Genomic DNA, 22,277 nt, shown 5'->3' with positions numbered 1-22,277 from the left:
GTACACTACATATAAATCAATTCCTATTCAGATTTATAGCTTATTATTACATGTCCAATTTGCTACAAAAATTTAAATGATGTACATGTGTGTGTCGAAAAACCAACAAGTCAAAAAGATTATGAAACTTCCTGGCAGATTAAAACTGTGTGCCCGACCAAGACTCGAACACGGGACCTTTGCCTTTCGCGGGCAAGTGCTCTACCATCTGAGCTACCGAAGCATGACTCATGCCCGGTACTCACAGCTTTACTTCTGCCAGTATCTCGTCTCCTACCTTCCAAACTTTACAGAAGCTCTCCTGCGAACCTTGCAGAACCTTCATATCAGTGCACACTCCGCTGCAGAGTGAAAATCTCATTCTGGAAACCTCCCCCAGGCTGTGGCTAAGCCATGTCTCCGCAATATACTTTCTTTTGGGAGTGCTAGTTCTGCAAGCTCTCCTGCAAATCTTGCAGAACCTTCATATCAGCGCACACTCTGCTGCAGAGTGAACATCTCATTCTGGAAACCTCCCCCAGGCTGTGGCTAAGCTGTGTCTCCGCAATATCCTTTCTTTCAGGAGTGCTAGTTCTGCAAGGTTCGCAGGAGAGCTTCTGTAAGGTTTGGAAGGTAGAAAACGAGATACTGGCAGAAGTAAAGCTGTGAGTACCAGGCGTGAGTCATGCTTCAGTAGCTCAGATGGCAGAGCACTTGCCCGCGAAAGGCAAGGGTCCTGAGTTCGAGTCTCGGTGGGGCACACAGTTTTAATCTGCCAGGAAGTTTCATATCAGCGCCCACTCCACTGCAGAGTGAAAATCTCATTCTGGAAACCTCCCCCAGACTGTGGCTAAGCCATGTCTCCGCAATATCCTTTCTTTCAGGATTGCTAGTTCTGCAAGGTTTGCAGGAGAGCTTCTGTAAAGTTTGGAAGGTAGGAGACGAGATACTGGCAGAAGTAAAGCTGTGAGTACCGGGCGTGAGTCTTGCTTCGGTAGCTCAGATGGTAGAGCACTTGCCCACGAAAGGCAAAGGTCTCGAGTTCGAGTCTCAGTCGGGCACACAGTTTTAATCTGCCAGGAAGTTTCATATCAGCGCACACTCCGCTGCAGAGTGAAAATCTCATTCTGCAAAACGATTTCCTGCCTAACATGTTGTGTATGATGTATGTATCAAAAAATATTTATATGGTTAAAATAAACAATAAATAAATAAACATCATCAGCAACCACATCATAGTGATTTAGCATTTGTTCTTTCATTGCACTGCCCAATGTTTTTTGCTATAAATTATAGTTATTGCAAATTACAGGCTTTTTCACTGTTATGAAGGTATTTTCATGGAAACAAAGTAATTGGAATAACAAACTGAAAAAATCATAATTATGTGATTACTCCGTAATGAGCCACCAGAGACCAGAGATCCCTTATACTGACATACAGTACTCATAAAATATCTCTGAACACTATCCAAAATCTTGTCAGTGCAGTTCTGGTTTATTTATTTATTGGTCCTGTGAGTCTAGGACTGTACAATGTACAAAAGATATTGGACCATTCATTCATTACCATACATATTCCTTCATTTTTTCTTTTTTTCAGACATCATTTTAACAAAAGATAAGATTATACAATATTTTCTTACTCTACACATTTTATAAAAATAGTCCTACTCAGAGAGGCAGTCTTGTTTTTCTAGGTATTCGCTTACTGTATAGAAGCAGTGCTTGACCAAGTACTCCTTCACAGTTGAATTGAATTTGTTTAAGTCCATTAATTTGGGCAGTGCATTGTACAATTTGATGCCTGGGTGGAGTATGCCTTTCTGTAATAGCACTGTGTTTGTCTGTTGTACATGTACATCATTTATGTGTCCTGTGTGGTAGCTATGTACAGATTAATTACGGGTGATTCATGGGCTGCTGCTGCTTAGTTTTTCTTTTATAATAATTACATTTTCAAGTATATAAATACATGGAAGTGATAGTATTTTATTTTTCCTAAATAATTGCTTGCATTATTATCTATCCGTTAATCTAATAATCTTTTGCTGACTAGTTCCACAATTTCCCCAAAACACTACACCATATTTCAATATTGAATGAACGTAAGTAAAATATATGGTCCTAAGATTATCATGTGATATACAGTTTCTTATTACTCTCATTACAAAATATGTTTTGCACAGTTTTTTGTTCACATAGTCTATGTGTGTATCCCATTTCATGTTTTGTTGAATCCATATACTGAGAAATTTTGTACTCCCTGTTTTTTCAATTTTTCGTCCACTTATTTCTACATGAGGATTAGCTGGTGGCCTATTCTGGATGATGAAAATATCAATAGCAACAATTTTTTTCGAGATTTATAATCAAACTGTTTGCATCAAAGTACCATACTATCTTCTCTGTAACTGTCTTAATGTCATTTTCAAGGTTTCCTTCGCTACTTCCTGTAATTATGATGCTGGTTTCATCTGCAAATTGATATATATTACTGTTTTTACTGTTTATATGTGAATCGTTTACATACAGCAAGAACAGATTTTTACCCAATATAGAACCTTGGGGAACTTAATGTTTGACACTAATAAATCTGACTGATGAGTTCTGACTCCCATTTACTTCATGTGTTATCTCTATGAGCTGTTTTCTCTCATGGAGGAATGATTTAACCCAGTTACGCGCTGCTCCCCTAATACCCCAGTTCTGAATCTTACCCAGTAATTTATCTCAATTGATGGTATCAAATACTTTTGACAAGTCTAGGAATATACTTGAGGTATGTTTCTGCCTACATAGATAGCACAATTATTGTAAGCCATTTCTACTGACATTCCTCATCTATTGAACCCAAAAAGAAAAATATTTTGGAGACAGTAGTTTCTGTCTTATTATGAACAAAATACAGTATATGAATTTAAAAATCCCTTCACTCACAACTATTCATGTTTTATTCAGTACATGATGCATTTCGGACCCTGTGAGTCCATTTTCAGGTGTAATTATACCTGAAGATGGACCTACAGGGGCCGAAATGCATTGTGTACTGAAAAAAAAAACATGAAAAGTTATGACTGAAGGCATTTTTTTAATTCATACCTTGAGTATATTCTATACAGTCACGTTTGAAGCAGCAAAATGTGGATAAAATTAAATTAAAATACAGTGCATTGAACTTGACTTTATTTAAAAAATATCTACTAACCTAACCTGTGACATCTATGTAGTTCATTAGCTGTAAGTTCACATGCAAGTGAGAGAATAACAATTTATTTTATCAGTGTTATGTATCACATGATTTAGTGACAGTCAAAATGCCACTAAATGTACAGGATATAACTGCACAACACAGATCAAAAGTTTAAACTCAAATTGTAATTAGCAACAAATGTTGATGGAACATCTTTCCATTTGAAATGAAAAGTGGGAATTAGTTTTATCACTACCCAGCCCGTCCCTTTTAGCACACAAATAGTGCAAACATTCTTCAATTACACAAAATCCTGAACATATTTCAATCACAGTACACAAAATAGTTATTGACAGAAAATGGATGGGGGTGGGGGGGGGGGGAAATCCCTTTCCCATATGTTGATGTAGTAGCACACAAAATAGCTACAAACTTATCCCCTGTATTTACTATTTTATTCACACAAACAAGTGCAAACATCCTTCAACTATATGAAATCCTGAACATATTTACAACCACAATACACAAAGAAGTTATTGGCAGTTAATGGATGGAAAAATATCCCTTTCCAGTGTGTTGATGTAGTAACATCCAAAATTGCTGCAAATTTATCCACTATATTTAATGCTTTATTTTGCAGTTGCTGAGATGCTGTTCGGGATAATGACAGGAACAATGTAAGAGATATTTATCTATTGGTGTGGTCTTTCTGGGTTGAAAATAAAAAAAATCATGTCATGTGTGGATCCCCTTATGTTCCTACATGCAGCCACTGTAACTTTGCTACATATAAAGAAATGAAAATATAATTGATCATTGTTTTGTGCTTTTGTCACATACATCTGAAGCTGTGTGTTCTCCACAGAGATGGGCTTGTGTTGTGTGTTGCAGACATCCTTTGGGGCACCAGGCTCTACGGGCACTACACCGCGAGATGTCAAGACTCTTCTCGCTCGGTTACCGTTGGAGCCATATCTACACACAATGCGTCCTCCAGCAGCTGCTAGACTCATTCAGACTTAAGTAAGTTGTCTCTCATGCCCGCTACTTAGAAAACTGTAATTACTTCTCACTTCTTGGAGGATTAAAATGTGCTCCAATGATGACATCATGTTTGTGGGGGATGAGGTTTCACTTTTAGTTTTTTGTAACATCTGGGGGTGAGCCTTGTGGTTGACAGGAAGATCCAGTTATAAGTTTACGGCCAACCATAATACTGAGTCTTGCTCAAACCATCTCATTTTCCATTTTAATTCCTATCTTGGGGGATTTGAGTTTCTCATTGACTGTGATAAGTAAACCACCTCTATTTTCCCATTCTCCTATCCCTTCATTACATGCTTAGATCCACCCCAAAAAATCACACAGTTGCCAATTTCAGGTTTTAGTCAGCTGTAACTCGATATTCAAAATGTTTTATGAACTCAAGAAATTTGTTGCAAATTCTTCATCAATTGACCATTAGGATTTTAACAGTCTCTCTAAAAAGCCCTTATAAACATCCAATAAACAGTCAACTAGCTGGCTAGCAGCCTTGTCCATGTAGGGGGATCCTATAGTTCTCAACCGTAAATCACTTTACCATAAATTTATCTTGTGAGAAAACCGAACAAATGAGTAACTACTCAATGCTGGCCAATCAACAAGTATCATATAAACACCTGGTATTGATAATGCACGGATATATGAAATAGAATTATCTACTAATTTCACTGATAGGTAAAACAAACACAGGGTTCTACATTATTAATGAACTGAGGTTCACTCAAGAAAGAGATTGGATTTTAAATTATCATGTCACCTTGTACATTGATATTTTTGTACATGTGAGATCTGTATTATTCTGGACTTTTAGGAGTAGCAGATGTACATAAAAGCAATATGAATAATCTTATTTGATACACAAGAAAGTGTGATGGAAATGTTTAAAAATCTAAATATAGAGAGTTATCAACTATCCTATGAAAACCACTTGCTAAATTCTAGAAACTGAATTATTTGTAATGAAATCTTGCACATTTTGTTATTTACTGATACAGTGTTAAAATTAATATAATTTATTATTATTGTGATGTTGCAGTGTGGCATGGGACAATGCAAAATGTGACCCACTCTCTGATCAAGACTTAGAATCTGCACTTGGAGCTATAGAAGGAGATGAAATGGTTAGTATCTACATCTTCATTCATTTGTATTTGTTTTGATGTATGACTGCTAAAAGTGGATGCTACACAGTTCCATACAGTTACTTAAGTATTAAAGAAGTGTTTTCTAGTAAAGCTTCTTTATGCATTGATAGTGATAGATACAGGGCAGAGACTATATAGACTCAGAGTTTCAATAAAATAATATTACTTTTTTTCAATAGCACTTTTTTGCTGACGATCATTGACTGGCAGCCAATGTTAAATGTGTGTATAATGATACGTCGAATTACATCCACTGTGACTAAATTCAGATGCACATTAAATCAGACTGAAACAAAGAGTAGTGGCAGTAAAATGTTTATTTTTTATCTCTCTTCTTTCCTTCAATAATAATGATTACACTTTAACTAATGAACAGACAGAACTGATCAAGACATCATTTGTTCTTTGATGTGTAATTGTCTGGAGCAAAATAGAACCAGAACATAAGACATCCTACACATTCAGCAATCACACTTTGGTGAATAGGACTGGAGCAAGACAAGTGGTTTGATTATTGAAACACAGATGGCATATACTAGTGTCTGACAACCTGGACTGCATGAAGACATGTAGTCTCCCTTATTTTTATTCTTAGTTAACAAGATATATGTCTTATTTGGGAGAATTTAATGCAGAGTTCAATAGATATTATGTTTAGAGGCTGATGGAGAAAATAGTATTTAAAACTACAATTGCTTCTTTTTGTGACACATTCTTTACTTGAAGCAAATAAGGTTTCTAAAAATAATGTTCTCTCCATTTTGAGGCACTCCAGTCTTCAAATCTGCTTTTCTCACTACAGTAATTTTTCACATCAGCTGTGTTTTCAGTGATGGTGTACTACCAGTTTTACCCCATCTCTGTCTGGCCAACTGTTAAGGCTCAAATTGGACACCCTAAATAAAGCATACTTCCATGCAAGGACATATCCATCAGTAGAAATGGATGAAGGAGGGAACTGGATGGGAGAGCAGTTTATATTACAGTAATTTCATTGTGAATGATGAAATAATTTTGAGATTTCAAGACAAATGTCTCTGGGTGCACTGGCGACTAGTCAACATATATCACATATTAATGAATTCTTCAAACTTACACTGAAATAATGTATTTATCTCTTTGATGGGTCAGCATACCAGACTCTTTGTCTGCTCCCTACTGTGTTGCTTGACAGTTATACTCATTTTTCTTCACAAGTTTTTCATTATGCAGATCAGTAGTACGTCACAGAATAGTTTTAGGCCCTATGTGAGTAATTGTTTTTCTTCTTCTCTTTGCTCCAGAAAACTCTACAAAAGATTAAATAACTTTTTATTCAGCAAACATACATTCCAATTTTACAGTTTTAAGCAATGTGGTGTCATGTTACAGACCAGGGAAAGTGTTTACATTAGCTCCAGAAAAATACTATTTTTGCTAGTACCATATTTCCTAGACATTGGATGAAGCTACCATCTGAGTCTTACTTGAGCTATGACACTCCTTGAATTATCACTTAATGATATATACAGTGATTTAGAGAATGGACACAGGAGATATGAATTTCACTCAGGCAGGTTTCCTGTGTTCAGCACGTATGAAAGAGAAAGAAACTTCCTTCTTTCCTTTCTTCCTTTCCAGTGCCCTTGATCCAGCCAATGCCATCTATGGTCTGGTCTGGTACTTCTCCTATTCCAGGGAGAACCATTCATACCCATTTACAGGCTATTATTATGATCAGTATGCCACTCCAAAAGGCATTTTGAACCTACTGCTCCTGCCCCAGGGAGTAATGTGTTGACTGCTTCTGTCAGCGTCTAGTGTAACCACACAGATATATGTGACATCATGTTGCACAGTGTTTGCACACTGTGCATTGGAGGCACAGGACCTAAAACCATACCAATCCCCATCATTAATCCATGAGGCAGATTCAAACCAGAGGTAGTCCAACTCTCCGTGCCCTGAAAGCAAGTGCTTTAACACACCCATCTAGTGGGGTGGGTTTATGAAATTAGAAAGAAACTGATCTTTAATAATGTTTACACCATAAATTACTAGAGAATTTATTAAACAGTTCAAATAAGCATCCAGAGTACAGAAAAGACAATATTAAATACATTATAAACTCAACGGGAGATGGATAAAACTCTAGCGAACGTTAAATCCTGTACTTTCAAAGTAAAGTCAAAACATCACACACTATACTTAAATCCATTAAGAGTTTTTCAGATAACTGGTACTTGTTCAGAACTTGAAAATGAGACAATTGATGTAATGATTAAGGTACCATACTTGAACTAAGGAAGGTGTGATTGAAATCCTCATTAGGCTTTAATGATATGTGTGAAACAGGTTAGTCTTAGGATAGAATTTGGAAACAATGCACTGGATAATTGCTCCCCCCCCCCCCTTCTTTGCAACTAATGCCAACTGTGGTTACATGCTACACTCAAGGCAAAAAAACTGAAAGACCAGTGTTTTTGCACATCACTCACTCAGGACCAAACAGGTCCAAAAAATGGAAATCCGAAGTATACACTTAAGTTTTATAAATGCTTTATTCATTACCCACAGAGTTTTTTGATACCTTGTTGTCCACAACAAAGAAACATTATGCTTTAGAACTGCTACTGTAAAATGATTGTGTCATAGCAGTCGTTACTTTACAATTACATTCTGTGATTTTCTATGTTAACCTCAACAAAAATTTTGTTCTCTTACAGCCAGCCCCACAAAGCTTGGCAGTGGTGAAATTTACTCCAAGTGCTGCCAATCCACATCCCCAATTTGCTGACGAAGTATATTATCCACCAATCACCGCACCAGAACCAATCAATGGTAAATATGATTCTGTATGCAATGCTGCTCTCTGTTAGTGTTCATAGATCTCAGCTTGAAGTACAGTATGACCTGTTGCTAGAATTCCACTAATCTGCCACTCCCCTGTAAACTGCTATTAACTGCTAAGTGTTAAATGCAAGAAGGTAACCAATCTATTTTGGGCCACACTTGCACATTTGATGTATCCATATATCAGCAGCAAAATGTCCCTATGGCCTATCATGTATGTATCACAGTCATCAAGACTACATAAGTTAAGGTAGTACAAGGGTGAAATTTGAGCCCAATTATATGGGGCTTAGTCAAAAAGATTACGTTCTAAATACAGTTGTACAAATAGATGAACATTTCATACTGAAGTTATTGGCAGTTTATAACCTAATATTCGCAAATATCTATTGAATAGTTTGTTTGGGGTCTCAGGTTTAAAGGACTAGCTTTAAGTATCATGCATTTTTTGTTCCACTTGGGCTTCATTTTTTGAACTTTAACATGGATGATGCAGTGCTCTAATATTCTGTTGCTATCAGCTTTCTTGTACAATTCAAGAAGTTTTCAATTTGCTTTCTGCATCTATCGGTGCTTTATTTTGAAGAATCATATATCTGGCTGCAAAACTTCTCAGGGGTACCCATCAGGGAAACTGAGTAGATGCCTTGGAGACTTTTAAATAGTATACTGAAGCTAGTTATGATTCTAAATCAGATGCTTTTGGAAGAAACAGTGGCACTGGGATGGCAAGAAAGCTCTAATAAATCAGACTCTGTTGTACAGTGGTCTGGTAAGAAATTATGGTTAGGATCAATTTGATCAGCAAAGCTGTGGGCCTACCTGAAAGTTTTGGGAGTGTTTTGAAGAATATGAGGTCAGGAGAGTGTAATAAAAGTGTGATAACAATTATAAAAGTGCTTACTGACAATCTTGGATATCATTCATTCAGACTTTGAAAAAGAAGAGAAAATTTGGCCAAGAAGAGTGAAGAAGCAATTTATCTATGAGCCTAACAAAGATGCAGACCACTCTTTAAGGTAAAATTTTTGCCTTATATACAGCTATCTGCTCACTAAAAGATGGATATGAGCTTATGGATGGTCATAGTAAGAGCGTCCGCTCCTATACAATATGCATAATCTGCACATGCGAGGTAGAGGAAAACTTAAAGCTGCATGCATGGCTCTTGAGCCTTTAAATGATGGCGATGAATGTGACATCTGTGTGAAAGAACTAAATGATGGAATTTCGATCTTAGTGCCAAATCTTCTCCACTATCTTACAAGACAAAAGGCAATTTCATTGCCAATTTTTCCAATACATTTGTAAACTTACAAAGCTTAACTTCACCTAAATCTGTAGCTAGTGGTGAAAGGAGTTTTTCAAAACTTAAGATGATAAAGACACATCTAAGGTCAATACTTTCTCAAAACCAATTAAGTAGACTATCATCTTTGCAAATTAAAAGTGATACCTAGAAGTCAATAGATTCAGATTCTGTTTTGAAAGATTTTGCCTAATTAATGACCAGAAAAAATTCAGTATGATGTTTTTATGAAGGGGAACATTGTCAGTACATATAATGAAGAACTATAGGAATTATAGATGATTGTATTAATACAAAATTTCTCTTTCAATCTCAAACACATTTTTGTGCTCTCCTTTTCAGTCACATACATGACAATTTTGGCCAACAATTATCAATTTTCAACTACTTTCATAGCAAATTTTCTGAAATTTAAGTACCTGTTGGTGAGTTTTCTTTACATGTAACATTCAGTTTATGCAGTGTTGTATGCTTAACACATCAATATGAAATTAGTTGAGTTTTGTATTTCTGTCCCATTTTTTCTTATGAAAAGTTAAATATTTGTTAATTATAGAATTAAAAAGTTCAGTCATTAAACAAAAAGTATCACAAATTTTACATTTTCTTTCTTTTCACCCAATTTGATAGATAACACATTCCTGCCGACCCTGGAACTGTATAAAAGGTCTAGTTCTTTCTGCTCTCATGAAAACCTACGAGAGTTCTAATACATTTGTTAATTGGAAATAAGTTGTTCCACCTTTTAATATTTAGCACTGAAATAAGATCAGATTTTTTTCTGTTACAGTGGAATATGAACGTAGTGCTTATTTTAAAAGAAAGGAAACCAACCCATTTATACAATCTCTAGACATATATTTCTTTCTAGAGGTCTTAACAAGACCCAAAGGACAGACATCTAATGTTTGAAAGGAGAAGGGGTGGGGGTGAGAGGGCAGGAGTGTGACTGATATGTCGTTTTCTGGGAAGATGGGATAAGAGTTCTGTTATTGCTTCATGGGTCATTGTTTATTTTTGTTGCATTTAGTACACATTTTTTCAATTTTAAATACCACTGCAATTTACAAGAGTTGCACAGACAGTCAGAAAGCAATCGAGAAATCTGCTACCCATAATCTCCAGTCCACAAGTCCACAGTCCAGCTCATTGCTCTGGAATAAAATGCCCTAACTTTCTATTTATAATCAAAAGGAGTCAGGAACTATGTCATTAAAAAAAGTTTACTGCTTTAACAAATCAATATATTCAATAAAAGTTCACAAGCCCAAATTAGTATTTTTGAAATTCGTTAAAGTTTTCCATTCACAATTACCACTCATTACAGTTTAGAGATTACTTCTACTCAAAGTTCCATGTACTGCTAATTATTGCTCCATCTATTAATTAGGTACAATTAATTGCTTGCCTTGAAAGTAGTGAATAAGCTGCACCACTTGCCACATGGTTTACTAGAACATTACAGGTGGCATACAAGATAAAAACATCGAAACTGAAACACAGACTGTCCAATAAATTACCCATCGAAGAAAGTTCATCTCTACACATAAAAAAAAAAACTCTGTCTTCCCCTACAGTTTTTAGTTTTGCCCCTCTACTGTTCTCTCTCCCACCATGGAAGTAATTCCCTGATGCCTTGATACCTGTCCTGTCATCCCGTCCCTTCTTTGTATCAGTGTTTTACATATATTTCTTCCTTCACAAATTCTGAGGAGAACCTCCTCATTCCTTACCTTATCAGTCCAACTGTTTTTTAACATTCTTCTGTAGCACTACATCTCAAACACTTTGATTCTCTCCTGTTACATTTTTCCCACTGTCAGTGATTCACTACCATACAATGCTGTGCTCCATACATACATTGTCAGAAATTCCTTCCTCAAATTAAGGCCTATGTTTGATATTAGTAGACATCTCTTGGCTAGGAATGCCCTTCCTGACAAGGCGTCTCCATTTGATGTCCTCCTTGCTCCATCTGTCTTGTGTTATTTTGCTGTCTAGGTACCAGAATTACTTAATTTCATCTTGTTTGTGATCCATAATCTTGATGTTAAGTTTCACACTATTTCATTTGTGTTACATCTCATTACCTTTGTCTTTTTCCAGTTTACTCTCAATCTGTATGCTGTACTCATTAGACCAATCATTCCATCCAATTCTTCTTCATGTTCACAGATTGTAGCAATGCTATCAGCAAATCTTATCACTGATATCCTCCTGCCCTGAATTTTAATATTTTATTTTATATCCATCATTGCCTCTTCAATGAATAGATTGAACAGTAAGGGCAAATGACTGAATCCCTGTCTTATACCCTTTTTAACCAGAACACGTCATTCTTTGTTCCCTCTTGGTTCTTGTACATACTGCATATAACCCTTCCTTCCCAGTAGCTTACTCCTATTTTTCTTGAAATTTTGAAAATCTTCAACTGTTTTACATTGTCTTCTAGGTGAACGTATGCTATGAACACGTCTTCATTTTTCCTCAACCTTCCCTCTACTGTCAAGTGCACCATGAGAACTGCCTCTTCAGTGCCTTTACCTTTCACAAAGCCAAAGTGATTGTTATCTAATTGATCCTCAATTTTGTTTTCCATTTTTCTGTATATTATTCTTGTCAACAGCTTAGATGTAGGAGCTGTTAAGGTGACAATTTGATAATTTTCACACTTGTCGACCCTTGCTATCTTTGAAACTGTGTGGACAATATTTTTCTGAAAGTCTGATATGTCGCCAGTCTCGCAGATTCTACAGACCAACTTCAACAGTCATTTGGTTGCCAGATTCCCCAACGACTTTTAGAATTTCTGGTGGAATGTTATCTTTTTGTTCTACCTTATTTGATCTCAAATCTTTCAGAGTTCTTTTAAATCCTAACTCAAATACTGGGTCCCCTATGTCATCTCTATCAACTCCAATTATTATTCTTCTAAAATGTCATCTGACAAGTCCTCCTCCTCATAGATGCCTTCATCATACTCTTTCCTCCTACTTGCTCTCTCTTCTGTGTTTAACAGTGGAATTCCTATTGCACTCTTGACATTACCACCCTTGCTTTCAATTTTACTGAAGGTTGTTTTCACTTTTCTATATGCTGAATCATTCCCATTGACAACCATTTCTTTCTTGATTTCATCTTTTTTTCTGCAGCCAATTCACCTTAGCTGCCCTGCATTTGCTTTTTATTTATACTGTTTTGGATTGAAAAATTTACCCCAGCACTGGAAGACTGTTGTAAATAGAAAACGAGAATATCTTATTGATGACTAAAGTCTCTGTTCTGTGTATTTTTTGTGTCTATGAAACTTATGGAAAATCGCTATGCACCAACTCATCTGTTGAAACTTCCTGGCAGATTAAAACTGTGTGCTGGACCGAGACTCGAACTCGGGACCTTTGCCTTTTGCGGGAAAGTTCTCTACCAACTGAGCTACCCAAGCTTGCAATTTGCAGCATTGTTCCCAGAATTTATTGGGCTCCTTTGGTTTCAGCTGAGTGGAGGGTCTCAAACAAAGGCTCTGTTGACTCTGTGACAGTCTTGGCTGCAGATTTCTAGAGCTGCATTATCGGGTGGGTATTTGTAGGATTCTCCTTGCTAGGTCAGGGGTGCACTATACAAAGGAAGCAACTACTCATGTAACAGAGTATTTGTGGAGTGCAGATCAATTTTTTTGGGCTAGACCATAGTCTGAGGTACTCTGATGAACACTTGCCAGTTGATATGCAGAAAGGGAAGTCAGACCACAAGCAGAGTAAACACATTTCAACTGTCAAAATTTTATCAGTAAATTGTCAAAGCGTTCATAACAAAGTTCCCAAATTTACTGCCCTTTATGAAAGTTCTAGAACTCAAATTATCCTTGGGACTGAGAGCTGGCTGAAACCTGAACCAGAAAATTGGGAGATATTTTGCGACTCATGGAACATATATCAGAAAGACAGACTAAATGCCATAAGAGAGGGAGTGTTCATTGCAGTTGACAAAAATATTTTCTCTATTGAGGACAAAGCTGAGTGTGACAGTGAAGTTAAATGGTTGCATATAACAGGGCTATGTGGAACCAAGTTAATTGTTGGATTTTTTACCACCCACCCAATTCCGCTGTGACAGTTCTAGAGTCATTCAAAGGAAGTCTATGGTCAGTAGCATGTAAATACCCAGATCATGTTGTACTAGTTGGAGGCGACTGTCACCTACTGAATACAGACTGGGGCATCTATGGATTCATTCCAGGCAGTTACAGACAGTCTTGTGAAGTACTTTCAAACAACTTTTCTGATAACTGTCTTGAGCAGCTAGTTCACTTGCCCACACACAATGGAAATATCTTAGACCTAGTAGCTACAAACAGGCCAGACCTTATCAAAAGCATCAGTATAGAGATGGGCGTTAGTGATCATGATGTCATAATAGTAACTATGGTTATGAAAGTTAGTAAATCAGTCAAGAAGGCTAGAAGAATGTTTCTGCTTGAAAATGAAGCTAAGCAGTTGTTAACATCTCACTTAGACAATGAAATGATATCACTTAGTTTCAGTAAGATAGTGTAGAGGAATTATGGGAAAAGTGTAAGCAAATTGTAAATTGTGGCGTGGAGAACTCTGTGCCTAGTAAGGGAATTAAGGACAGAAAGACCCACCATAGTTTAACAATGAAACTTGGAAAATGCTGAGGAAGAAAAAGCTGTTGCCTCAGAGAATGCACATGTGATGACAGGCAAAGGTCAGCAGAGATTTTTGTGTCTGTGAAAAGATCTATGCATGAAGCAAACAACAACTACCACTGCCATACCTTAGCAAAAGATCTGGGTGAGAACATGAGGAAACTCTGGTCCTGCATAAAACTGATAAGTGAGTTTAAGGCTTCCATCCAGTTACTCATTCACCAGTCTGGTGTGGCAGTTGAAGATATCAAAACAAAAGCTCAAGTTTTGAATTTCACATTTAAGAAATTGTTCATGCATGAGAATTGTACAAACATACCGCCATTTGACCACTAAACAGACTCTCTTATGGACAACATAGTAATAAGCAGCTCTTACATAGAGAAATAACTGAAAGATTTGAAAAGAATTACCAGGTCTGGATCGAATCCCAATATGATTTCACAAAGAGCATTCTACGGCGTTGGCCCCTTACTTAGCCTGGATTTATCCTAAATCTCTGGTGCAGTGCAAAGTCACAAACAATTGGAAAAAAGCAGTGATGACTCCTGTTTATAAGAAGGGTAAAAGAATGTACCTGCAAAATTACAGACCAATATCCCTAACATCGGTCTGCTGCAGAGTCCTTGAACATATTCTCATTTCAAATGTAATGAATTTTATTGAGATCAATGGTGCCCCACTGCAAACTGTTAACAGTGGTACGAGCATATGGAACAGGTTCTCAGATATGCAAATGGCTTCAAGACTTCTTAAGTAATAGAACCCAGTATGTTGTCTTTGACAGTGAGTGTTCATCAGAGACGAGGGTATTGTCAGGAGTGCCCCAGGGAAGTGCAGTAGGACCACTGTTATTTACTATATACATAAACGATTTGGTGGACAGGGTGGGCAGCAGTCTGTGATTCTTTGTTGATGATGCTATGATGTACAGTATGGTGTCAAAGATAAGTAACTGTAGGAGGATGCATGTTTACTTAGATAAAATTTCTAGTTGGCATGATGAACGACAGCTATCTCAGAATGTAGAAAAAATGTAAGTTAATGTGGATGAGTAGGAAAAACAAACCCATAATGTTTGGATACGGCATTAGTAGCATCCTGCGTGACACAGTCATGACAATACATGAGTTAATGCTGCAATGTGATATGAAAGGGAATGAGCATGTGAGGATTGTGGTAGGAAAGGTGAATGATTTACTTTGATTTATTGGGAGATTTTTGAGAAAGTGTGGTTCATCTGTAAAGATCACACATAGGATGTTAGTGTGGCCTACTCTTGAGAACTGCTTGGTGTTTTGGGATCCATACTAGGTCTGATTAAAGGAAGACATCAAAGCATTTCAAAGGCAGGCTGATAGATTTGTTACCGGTAGGTTTGAAAACATGTTAAGCGGTACAGAGATGCTTTGGGAAATCATATGGGAATCCCTAGAGGGAAAGTGACATTTGTTTAGAAGAACACTACTGAGAAAATTTAGGGAACTGGCATCTGACTGCAGAACAATTGTACTGCCACCAATATAGATTTTGCATAAAGACCATGAAGATAACATATGAAAAATTAAGGCTCATGTGAAGGCATTTAGAAAGTCATTTTGCATAAGTAAAGCAACTGATTAATTAGTGTTACATGGTGTCCTCCACCATTCCCCACATGGGTGGCTTGCGAAGTATGTATGTAGATGTCGATGCAGGCTCTCACAGCAAGGACCTGCAATGTATTCTGAAACAGAGATCCATATAAGTTGCAGACCTTTAACTGGCAGCGGCAACAACAGTTTATTTTCTGGTACCTGCCATAGAAGACAGGAGGCAGGCTTAAATCATTTAGCAAAGATGCTGTGATTTATAAACTCTCAAATATTTGGCAACAATCCTCTCTTCAGCTTAAAACAACTCAAACTACTACAATTATAAAACTTCAGAATTCTAAACTGATTGAGATACTTAAACCTGAATTTTTGGACCATAAAAAAATTATAACTTTAAAATGGACGCCTAAAATGTTTTGATAATTTGAAAAGGAACACTATAGCTTGAAGTCATGTAATAACAAGAGCTGCAAACAATTTTAATTAGTTTCATTGTGGCCACACAACTTGTAGCTTATACTACGGAACCAGAGAGCTGGTGCTCTATTAGTGTGAACCAAATCAACACCCGTAAGCAGGACTATTAATGCCTTTCATGAGAGCCAGCACTGAGGACATAAACAAGTGTTCGGACACACTCACAGGGTAGCATCTTCACAATAACACCATGTTCTGCTTGCATATGTCATAACAATTTTCACTCACTTTCTAGCAATAATGACTCCAATCTTCAAACATGAGCATCATTCACCATATGGGGTACCATAAGCAAGTTGCATCAACAACCCATTTGGGAAAGCTGAACTAAATCCACCAGCACCTAGAAGCAACTGCTTTGAAGCCAAGTTAGCAGAACAATACCAAAGCATAGGGAAATCACTTATCCAGTGCTCCGATAACATAACATTGATAAACACTCCATACCATTGATGCTACATAGTATGAAGTAATACACACCATTATCTGACTGGTGGTCAGCAAGCCACAGTCAATTTAGTATACAGTTATACCAAATTCGGAGTAGAGAAAGGATTTATGTGGAACCTCAATTCTCATAGTTGTAACATCATTAGTAACTTCATTGTTCACAACAAAACTATGCCACCCTATAGCCCAACATTCACAAATTTAGCTAAATAGACATGATGTCTGAACCTGAGTGAGAGTAAACCACACAAAGCACTGACTCATATCCCAATTCAGCAATGTAATGACAGCAAAAATCTGCACTGGTAACAACCCAGGTAAAAGACAAGCAATCTAAAGTAACACCCACGATTCAATTTTGGCTATTCATCAAACAAGTCATTGCAAGCCCCAATTGACCAATTTGTTCCATAAATGTAGGTATCCAATAGCCTATGTGACACACAAACTGGAAAGACCTACTGGTCCAAAAAAGCTATCTCTGGCACTCACTACAAAAAAATCTGTCACTGTCCTGCAGAAGTCATACCACACGACGAAGAGAGACTGCCACACCAGCTAGCTGCACCTCACTGGCCTGAAGCACTCACATGACAACCTGAACACTTGCCATGTGAGAGTGATACCACAGAAACAGGTGTCATACTGCACAGACACTGTGATCCAAATTTCCAAGTGGATGTACACCTGTCACGACACCAAGAATACAAAAACTCTCATATCCACGTGCAATAATAGTTAGTTAACCAGTCCATGACAGCCACACATTTCCGAGTATTTCTGCTTTAATGCCAATTCTCATTGCATAATGAAATAGAACTTAAAAATTTCTCGAGTCTCTATGTTTTTTTAACTATACTTATTATGTAATTAACTATATATTATTACTCCATCAACATATGTACATTACAATGGAAATTTCTGTACCTGATTATCATTGAGTATAAAAAATAATCACAATTATTTTCTCTGTAACATCACTGGAAAATGTCACCATTTATTTCCATATGTACTAGGGCAGCTTATATAAATGCTCTTTAGATAATGGTGGAAAGAGACTCATAATGTGTGAAATCACATAGATTAATTTCCCTCTGATTATATGCAACAATGAGTCTTCATGAAGTCCTTTATAACTTTGAACATGAAACTGTCAATATTAACTGTAGTTATACATCATTCTGTGTAATTATATACCACTTATAATAAAAATTTTCACTTTTATAACTGCAATTTTTCTTTTCTGTTTGAAGTTCTAGATGAAGATGGCAATTATCGTACAATAGTTGCAAAGAAAGCAGAAAGAATTCCCGGAATTTTTGAGGCCAACCCAGATGTGGCATCTTGGCGCAACATCTTGGGTGTGGACTTACCAACAGTGGAGGAGAGAGCTGCTCCTAGCAGCTTCTCTCGTGAATATAACACTCCTGAACAATTCCGCCAGGGCTACGAGACCCGTGACCGTGCAGGGTACACAGAAGGTGGACCTGTACTCCAAGGTATTCCTATGAGAGTCTTTCAGTAAGATAATCAAGTAGTACTGTCATCAGCACTAATAACAATAGGCTGCAGGCCAATAGGTACATCAGACCAGTTTATGTGGTATTAAGCCTCATGCTTTGGTAGGGGCTGAGATAATTTAGACCCAAATACTAGTTAACTATTTAAATTGTAAAGATGTTGTGTAATAATGTAGTCCATGAATGTTCAGTACACAAAACATGTGTTTTTATTATTTCTTTCTGCTTGAATGCAATATGCTTGCTGTATCAACTAATGTAGCACAACAATCCACAAGCTCTCTCTCAAATGTGCTTATAACACATACATACATAGGAACATGTGCACACACACACACACACACACACACACACACACAAAGAGAGAGAGAGAGAGAGAAAGATATAAACAAACACTGCAAATATTCTGAGGATGTATAAGTGATTGTCGCTTGTTTAACAGAATAATTAAATTAGAAAATGGCTGTAATCTGTTCTGTATGTACTGAAATATGACTTTCAGTCTAAAAGTAGTATATGTCTATGTATAGGACTGGATATTCTTTCTTTAAATCAACAACTGTGCAAAGGTTTAATTCACTGATGTGCGAAATGTCTCTGAACTGCATTGGGTATGAAGATTAGTAGAATGTTCAGGCACTGCTTTTATTTATATTGTCATGTTTACACTATGTAATACTATATTTTTATGTGTTAGTTATATTTCAATAATGTGATTTGGAAGGTTTTTGCTGAAACAGTATGTGGTATATTTCTATAAGGATTACTTATACGCACAAGAGTATCTTCCACATGTGTGTTAGAATACTCATATCAAATATATCTGTTGGTGATTTTGGCTGGAAGATGTTTTATTATACTTTTCTTAAGATTTTTCTAATATTTCTAATAACTCCCAATAAAGATTCTGTAGATATTATCTCCTAATTTCATTTTCAACTTTTCATAAACAAAAACAAAAATAATTTAGCAAAACCATATTGGGCATTAAAAGTAAATGGCCACCAAAAATCTGAAACAACTGGCCTTAGCATAAATTTGTGCTGTTTATCAATATATACATTACACACACGCACACATACTCACCCACACATACACTATATTCAAGAATTTCTCCTAACAATAGAATCAGTAGTGATGAGAAAGTATTAAAGACCATTAAATATACTAGGTTTCCCAGTTTTCCAGAAAGTATAGAAGAAACTATCTGGAAATCTTACTAACAAAGCCACAGTTGTAAGCAACAAATATTGCTATAGATCGTCATGTAACACAATTCTTCTTTAACTGCTTTCAAGCAGTCAACATTATGTGACGTATGATTTTCCTTACTTTTTCCAGTGTTAGAAAAATGAGTCTGTGGAATATTTAGTACAACAAATAATTTTTTTGAACAGTTGGTTTCTAGCATTTTCTCTCTTGAGCCTATGTTGTTTGATATCAGAAATTCTGTTAAAACAAGTCCTCTACACTGGGTGCTGATGTGAATCTATTATTGTCTTCATTCTCTGCTGTCATTTCCAGTGATCATCAACTAAATGGTTAACTCTACAATTCCTGGTGGTGTGTGTGGCCTACTTTCTCTCTCATTATTTGTAGATACTTTCAGACTATGCACTTTGTGAGCTTGAATATTTCTTTGCCACAGTGACTATCTACTATCTTTTTTTAAATTTATTTCCTTTTAATATCAACAGTCCTTTGCAAGCAAAAATGAAATATAACATGATATGAGTACAGCTCTTGCATTTTTCTCTGCCTACATTCAAAACACTCACATGCCTCTTTACACAGGTTCTAAAATAAGTATCAGATGTAATATAAGAACTTCCAAAATAACATCTGCATAACCAATGACTAATGCACTGCATGTTACACTGTTTTCAGTTCAGTGTAAAAGGGTACTGGGAATGAACCACAACTGTGGCTATATGTTCACTAAAGCAGATTGTCTTAATTTCTATTGATGGATTTTTTTCAAGTGAGTGGCACATTTTACTAAATTATGTGCATTTCAGGTCTTCAACAAAAAGAGTAACACAAAAAATATTCACTATTCCACAAGCAACAAACTATACATGTACAGAGTAATCCAGAGTAATTCACATTATAAGCTAACAACTCTAAAAGATTTGTTATAATTAAGAAAGTAATTTTGATTGAACAGTTAAATCTGAGGTATAAGGACTACCAATTACACTATAAAAGTGCATGGTCATAGAAAGTAGATCCATTGGTTTCCTTTTTACTACAACAACTGACACATTTCCTACAGTATGACCAAGGATGAGAGAAAGGCAAACACTCTTCCTAAATAAAAGAAAGACTGATTAAGCATTGAGTTCCATATGATGGTTAAAGTTTCAGCTGAAATTTAGTGTCAATACAGAATGAAAAGAAACTGAAGGGGAAAACTGCAAAGCAGACATATTCGTAATATAGGAGAAATTTTTGGAAATGCACAGGGAGAATGAAATGTTCCAAGAAATAAATTCTAATGGTTTTCATAATGTAAAATACACTGATTCTTGAGAACAGAGCTCAGTCCAATAAAGCTACAAGATGCTAAAAATGATGCAATAATCCTTTTCTTAAGTTCATATGCTATGAATAAAAGTATTTTGGGTTCAGTACAGTCAGCTTCTTGCTAGTGCCACAAGCAAGTAGGGTATGGTTTATACAAATGGCACATGTTGACACATTTCAACTTACATATAGTTAATAGGAGTCCACAGTGTTCTACGTACTGACTTAGATGTAAATTCTGCAGTCTGTAATAACAAAAAGTTTTATCTTTTCTGCTTACATCACTATGAATGGTTTCCTATTGCTTATTTTCTTTGAAAAATGTGTGTTTTGTCACCTGCACATCAGAGAAGTTCCCCCAGAAGTGGCAGTTTCTCATTCTGTATGCTCCTTTTTTTCTATTTTGCAGTCCTATTTTTGTCCATCAATGTGCCTGCTTTCTGGGTATATTGTTTCTGTTTGTTTCCGTTTCTGGCTCGTGCAACTTTTAATCACAATATTTTGCTTTCTATGAATTATATAGCTTTTGTTTGCAGTGTAACCATCTCCCTACAACAGTGAATGTACTCTCTCTTCACACTATGTTTTTGACTTCACATCTTTTCAATGTATTGCATAATATTGCTCTTCTTCTTCAACTCTGCTATGTATACAATTCTGCCTCCATCATGCATAGACTGTTGTGCATTTGCCTTCTGTATACTGTTATTACTTTCATAATACTGTACAAAACATAAAATCAGGTATAATACCCCATTTAACTTAAAAAATATTTGTACAATTATAGGTTTGTTCAACACATGCCATTTATACATATCAAAGTTCACACAGATGCCGTACCTGGAATTAGTTTTGGTGATAAAGCTTACATTTCTACAGTTACAATACACATTTCTTATTAAAAAGACAATATAAGAAAATAAGCTTATAAGTTGGAAGATAAAGCAACTGTAATAACAAATGATGACACCGTTAGTACTTGGCAATTTTAAATGTTTCACAATTATAATTTGTTAAATGTACTGATGGTATCAAAAACCAGTGCAAAATTCTACCTTTCAGTTCTTGTTTAGCTTCCAGTAACTCACAATTAAAAATTTTTATTATCATTTGCAAAAAAATTAATGACATAAAATTTTACAGAACGAGGAAACTAAATTTACCAGTAAATTAGTTCATGCTATGACTGAGTTCAAACAATTATAAATTAACTATTAAACACTCTTCCAGTTTTTGGAATGGAAAACTACTTTCTCAAATGATCTGCTTACTCATAGAAACAATGTTCAGTTTTTGACAGTTATTCACAGCATTTGAAGTCTGTCAAGTAGGAACCAAGTAAATGTTTTTGTTAATAAAATATTTTTGTAGCTTCATTCATGTAATAATCATCACATCTTTTTAATTATATTGTAGTTCCTTACCTTCCTTCAAAATGTACACGTTTACATTGAAGTCCTTTTGAATAATGAAACAGTGTGTGCAATATTTTCTTCTTATTTTACAGTGAATACAACTTAGAAATCACAATGAATCAAATAC

The 22,277-nt window shown here is 36.1% G+C and overlaps 1 protein-coding gene across 2 annotated transcripts in view; it reads left to right on the top strand.

The window, feature by feature from the left end:
• The window catches only part of LOC126175647 (receptor-type tyrosine-protein phosphatase N2), a 468,697-nt gene that overhangs the window by 246,181 nt on the left and 200,239 nt on the right, over positions 1–22,277 (top strand). For both annotated transcript variants that reach the window (XM_049922539.1, XM_049922538.1), the window contains exons 4-7: positions 4,063–4,194; positions 5,252–5,336; positions 8,066–8,180; positions 17,943–18,188. In XM_049922539.1, the coding sequence (XP_049778496.1) occupies positions 4,063–4,194; positions 5,252–5,336; positions 8,066–8,180; positions 17,943–18,188 (578 nt within the window). The remainder of the gene's footprint in view (positions 1–4,062; positions 4,195–5,251; positions 5,337–8,065; positions 8,181–17,942; positions 18,189–22,277) is intronic.

The sequence above is a fragment of the Schistocerca cancellata genome, chromosome 3 (genome assembly GCF_023864275.1).
Source record: "Schistocerca cancellata isolate TAMUIC-IGC-003103 chromosome 3, iqSchCanc2.1, whole genome shotgun sequence".
Taxonomy (NCBI): Eukaryota; Metazoa; Arthropoda; class Insecta; order Orthoptera; family Acrididae; genus Schistocerca; species Schistocerca cancellata.
This window is presented reverse-complemented; position numbering and strand designations above follow the sequence as displayed.